General features: G+C 39.8%; 1 protein-coding gene across 1 annotated transcript in view; it reads right to left on the bottom strand.

Moving 5' to 3' along the window:
* Window positions 1-2,277: 2,277 nt before the first annotated feature.
* The window catches only part of UROC1 (urocanate hydratase 1), a 49,621-nt gene continuing 45,898 nt past the window's right edge, over window positions 2,278-6,000 (bottom strand). Inside the window, exons 19-20 of the mRNA XM_020981146.2 lie at window positions 4,166-4,265; window positions 2,278-2,794 (exon numbers count right to left, since the gene is read on the bottom strand). Of these exons, the coding sequence (XP_020836805.1) occupies window positions 2,654-2,794; window positions 4,166-4,265 (241 nt within the window). The 3' untranslated portion in view covers window positions 2,278-2,653. The remainder of the gene's footprint in view (window positions 2,795-4,165; window positions 4,266-6,000) is intronic.

Here is a 6,000-nt window from a genome sequence, read left to right as displayed (position 1 = left end):
GGAAAAAGAAGCCTTAGCTTCACCATGAGTCTCCTCCACATCCCTCCCCTTTGGCTGGAGGAAGACCTTGCAGTCTTTAGAGGTTCTAAAAGATTTGGGGCTTCCTATCTCCACGCTGGTGTTCTAGTGGCATCCCCAGACCAGCTATGGTGGTGCCCGTACTGGGCGCTAAGAACAGGCTGGACGTGAACTCAGACTTCCCGCAAAGAAATTACACTATGCTTAGGGGAGACTTCTGGAACACCCCACCAATGGGAAAAAGAGTTCTAGCAGCCACAAGCTGAGTTACCCCTTTGCTACATGTTGTCAAAGCCTGAGCACGCTTGCCCCTTAACTCTGTGTGTACTTAAAGGAGAGTCTGTCACAGACTGTGGAGATGTTTTGTACCAAATGTTCTTACTATGTCACTTTAGTGAATGCCCCTTCCTAAAATGGGCACATAAGGTTGGATGAATAAAATAATTCTCTGTACATCATCTTGAGGGGAAGCACACTAGTAGAGGTTCAAGCTAATGGCATCAGAGTAACACTGCCTACTCAGAGATATCTCTAAAACTATGAGGGGGAGGGGGGCTCAAACTAATCTGTGAGAGTAAGAGTTAGATTATGAATTTTTAGAGCTTATATAGATTGCACTAGTATTCCCTGCTTGATCTATTATAGTTTAATTTTTCAAAAAGCATTCCTTCCAGAGGCAAAGCAAACCACCTGCAGCAGAAATAAAGCAATTCGTTTTCTTGCTTTAAAAGTAGAAAGCTGTCAACTTTCCTCTGTCTGAGCCTTTCCCTATACCTTACTTCTCCCAAACCTATACCTTACTCCTATCAAAATCTCCATATCTCCCTACCATTTAGTACTTTCTCAATCCATTACCCCAGCTCTGACTTCACGTTCCTTCCTTTCTCATGTCAGCCTTATAGTTAGCCAAGTTAACTCTACACTGTCCTTGAATCTTGAATACTTCAGCCCCATTGTCCTAACACTGTTTGTCTTTTACCTCGGTTGAGGATTACCACCACTCTACCTTTTCTGCTCCTGTTCACCTGCTTTTGATGGAACTGGAAGAAGCTTCCCAACCCTGCTCTTTGAGTACATGTTATCCAACTTCAAATAGGCTCTCACTATATCAAGCTATCCTTTCACTCCTCCCTAGTTGATTCTCTAGGAATCCATTTCAAACCTTCTCTCCTCTCCTTAAGCTGACCTCATCCAGTCCTCCTTGGCTGAGGACCTCACCCTTTATTTTAGTGAGAAAATTAAGGCCATTCCCTATGACCTCTCTTCTACTTTTCATCTGAAAACCCCTTGACTTCAATCCCCAATCTCTCCTCTTTTCACCTAGTCTCTGACAATGATGTGGCTCTTCTCTTTGAAGAGGCCAGTCCCTCTATCTGTACAGTTGATCTCATCCCCTCCCATATTCTCCAAAAGATTGCATCCTCAATTATCTCTTCCCTCTCTGCTTTTCAACCTCTCCCTATCTTCTCATTCCTTCTCTACTGCCTTCAAGTATACCCAAGTCTCCCTCATCCTTAAAAAACCTTTACTAAACTCTACCATCCCCTCAAGTTATAGTGCTTTGACTCCTCCCTTTCTCAGCTAAAGTAGAAAAAGCTGTCTACACTTGCTCCTAATAATTTCTTTCTTCTCTTTTAATCTGGCTTCCAACTTACTCAATTAAAAGCTACTCTCCATAAAATTACCAATGATCTCTTAATTTCTAAGTCTTCTGGTATTTTCTCAGTCTTCATCCTTCTTGACCTATCTGCTGCATTTGACACTGTCAACTATCCTCTCATCCTGGATGCTCTCTCCTCTCTGGGTTTTCATGACATTCCCCTATCCTTTCATTCTTTATATTTGTATCCCTAGTGTCTAGCAGAGTTCTGGGTATATAGTAGCTGCTTAATAAATGCATGTTGGTTGGTTTGGAACCTCAAAATTTTTAATAATGATGAATAGACCATGTCTTCTATTGGTATCTTGAAAATTTAAAAACAATGGAAATTGATGGCCATACCAACTCTCCTGCCCATTTTCAAGGTTCATTATAGTCCAACTTCATACTATCTTACTAATTTGAACCTTCCCTTTTCCCCAACATATACCCTCTGCTTCAATGAAGCCCTCCTCCTCATTGATCTCAACATAAGCCATGGTCATTCCTGCTTGTTTAGATTATTTGTTTCTCAAGAAAAAACTCCTCCACTGGACTCCTATACAGCTATTTTCACCAAAATCTTCACTAGAAAGCAAAAAAAAATGCTCAATCCTTCACCAGTTTCATAAATCTTTATTACATCCCCTCTAAAATGTAACAATGAGGTAATAGGTGGTGTTCCAAGTCCCTCTGCTAAAGGTATTCATGGTAATGTAGTGGAAACAGCACTGAACTGAGAGCCAGGAAACCTGAGTTCTACTCTGGGTTATGCCCAGCACATAGTAGGCATTTAATGAATGCTTGTGGGCTGACACTTCACCTATCTCAGCCTCAGTTTCTCCCTCTGGAAAATGCAGGTAATGAGACTTAACTGAGATAATTGATAGGAAGATGCTTTTGAAATGATAAAGAACCAGGCAAACATAAGTGATGATAATTACTATTGTTGAAGAAATACAGCAAAAAGGCCTAATTTCTTCCTTGGATCCTTGCCTAGATTCGTAGAGCTTTTTCCAAAATGCTTTCATCTAGTACGTCATAAGGAAGGGTGACATTCAGTTTCTGATTTTCCTCCATTGTCTGGCAGATGATTTCATATGCCTTCTTATTTCCAGACCAGCAACGCCGGGCTACCTGTCAATAAGGGTTTCAAAATGAGGTGGATGGTGCTTCAATGTGAAAAAACAAAGAAACCCCCCCCAAAAAAAAACCACGTTTCCAGTATAGATTCAAAGACATGTACCACTGAATTTCTTTGGATGGGTACCACATAAGAAATTTTCAACTATACAAAGTTGTTCCTAGAATACTGGAGCCATGGTCCCAGACCTTGAACTTTGGGGTTGTTGAACAGTGACAAGAAGGTAGACATAGGAGAGTGACATGGGACTGATGTCCCCATGCTGAGACCTTTAAAAATATGAAGCTCATAGGTATATAATCAGTTAATTCTTCCCAATCCTGGAGATTGACCTCCCTTATTAAATATGTGTCCTTTGAGTTGCATCTTAAATTTTTATGACCTCATCTCTTTTTCAGGGAATCCTCTAATGTCTACTGATTTCACTTGGGGGCAAGGTATGATTTATCCCTGGTCTTCTGAGTCTTTTCTCAGGGAAGAGCTTCCAGATGGACAAGGTATATGTCAATGACCATGAAAAGGAAGCATCTGGCTGCACAGATGAATTTTTCCATGGAACCTGACCTATTCACTTCAAATTTCTCTATTTAAGTCATTGAGTTAAGTGACTTCTATTTTTTTTTTAATCTCCCATATGGCAAGTAACAGTTTCAGGCACACAGTAAATACCCAGTGCTCTTACTGAATGAATGCAAAAACATTTCTCTGATTCTAGTAAAATGGGAGATTATGAAGGGGAAAAGAGGATTTTTCAAATGCAGAACTTAAAAGCAGGACATGACCTGACTACCTAATAGCTTTACCTGAATAATATAATCTATCTACAAACACAAGAGGAAAGGTCTAGAGTTTGGTGACTCCAAAACAGAAGATTATGTTTCTTAGCATAGTTGTGGTAGAAGAATAGGCAGGATCAGGTCAGGTTGTAGAGGACATTGAATATTGGATCAAATGATATGAATATGATTCACTGTTGGGATGCCATTGGAAACTTGGAGATAAGCAAACTGATACAGTAAAATCTGTGTTTTAGGAAGATTGATTTAATGGCAGCGTGTGTGTGTGTGTGTGTGTGAGGGGTGGGGAAAGGAAGGAGGGGGAGGGAGGGAGAGAAAGAGGAGAAGGAGAGAGTTGGAAGACAAATTAGAAGCCTAAATTGCCTTTGCCATAGCCCAAGCTATAGGATAGTGGTCTTAGGAAAGAAAAAAGAGGACAAGAGCAAGACATTTTGAAGGAAGGATTTAAAGAACATAGTGACTATTTGGACAAGGGGAATGGAAAGGGAAGAGTCAAAATTTGGGACCAAGAAAAGATAATGGTGCCCTTGATAGAATTAAGGGAACAAGGTTTGTCGATCTGCTTACTCCGTTGGACACATCCCAACTTAGCATCATTCTAGCTTTCCGTTCAGCTTCTTCAGTTCCATCCAGCACCAGGCCAAATCCTCCATTTATTACTTCACCCCTGAAAAAACAAAAAGTAGATGCTTTTTTATGAAATTTACTTTTTCATTATTCCCTGAGGGTACCTTATATTTTTCTACTACCTCACCCTCAAGTGCCTTTCTACTTTCTGTCCATCTATTTGAATTCTAGCTGTCCTTCCAGACCCATCACAAATGTCATTTCCTCCATAGAAGTGGTCACACAAGTCTACCTTTCAGACCAAAATTTTCTTGTCCCTCTGATTTTCTGATTTTCTACAGCACTTCCTCATGGGTATACTAGAAAAAAGCAGTGAATATGACATAAGACCTACATTCAAATTCTGATTTTGATGCTTACTTTTTCTGGGTGATGCTGGGTGAGTTATTTAACTGACGCTTAGTTCCCTCATCTATAAAATGAGTATAATAGTTATAGTACTGCTTATTTGACAGAATTTTTTTGAGGATAGTATTTGGTAAACTTTATAGCAACATATAAATATTATTTTTTATGATCCTATCCCATAGGATCTTATGATCCTATTTTATGATTTTTATGATACCTATTATGCTATTGTCTTGAGCCACAATTCAAATCTTTTATCACTATTTTATTTATTTTTTACCATTTTTATTCATTACTATTTTTACTATTTACTCTATTACTATTTACTAAATAACATATTACTATTTACTATTTTCCAAAATTTGTATCTCATCTTACCAACTAAATTACAAACTCCTTGACAACAGAGAACACTTATTCATCTTTGTATACCCCACACCATAACTAGTACATCCCCTTCTCGTCCCACCTCCATTCCCTACCACCATCATGACCACATAATGGAAACTCAATAAAACTCAATAAATTCTTAGTATTGATCTTCTTACTTTGGGAAACTTGGCACAAAAACTTATCAGTAAGATACTCATAGGATGTGAGAAGATAAGATAGGGAGGAGGAGGTATGAAAAGAGGTTGGAACATTCTTTTAACTGGTTTTAGGATGATAACGGGGAAGACTACAAGATGTTTAGCATGAGAAACTCAAGTTCTGGCTAGGAAAAAACATGATCCAGTGCCAGGGCAAATACTTAGTGCCTTTTGCCATGACTCTCCCATTTTTCAACACCTCCTGCCCCACACCTCAACAATCTCCATCTATTCCACAGTTGTTCTTGGTAAAAACTATAAAGTAGGTGTAGCAGGTGCTCCACCCAGGGCTCTCCATGACTCATCTGCTGCGAATCTACTGATTGTTTGCTGAACTGGAATAACTGAGAACCCAAAGGACCTTTGAAAAAAGAGAGGATAGGGGGCAGTGGATAGAGCTCTGGCGTTGGAGTCCAAAGCACCTGAGTTCAAATCCAGCCTCAGACACTTAACACTTACTGTGTGACCCTGAGCAAGTCACTTAACCCTGACTGCCTCACCAAAAAACAAAAAAAAGGGGATAACTTCTGGCTTTTCCTGGCTACAGCCCTTAAGATAGTTTGACAAAATGTAATTCTAACAAGGGATGGGAAGAAACAGGGTGCCTCTCTATCCTGGGATCATGATGACTTTGCCCATTTGATTATCTAGGGCAGGGGAACTGAAGCCATATGAGCCTGTACTCTATGGAGTACTTGGCTGCCTTTGCCTACCTTTTGGGGTTTCCTCCCCATTAGTAGATCTGAAGTTTTAGCAGATACAAGAGCTAACTGACAATAGAGGCAATATGTACCAGAGCAATTGCAGTTTCAGTAGGAGTAGCAGAACTCAATTTTT

Source organism: Phascolarctos cinereus, unplaced genomic scaffold, assembly GCF_003287225.1.
Source record: "Phascolarctos cinereus isolate Bilbo 61053 unplaced genomic scaffold, phaCin_HiC Scaffold_4;HRSCAF=312, whole genome shotgun sequence".
Taxonomy (NCBI): domain Eukaryota; kingdom Metazoa; phylum Chordata; class Mammalia; order Diprotodontia; family Phascolarctidae; genus Phascolarctos; species Phascolarctos cinereus.
Note: the sequence above shows the minus strand (reverse complement) of the source record. Positions and strands in the feature narration are given on the sequence as shown.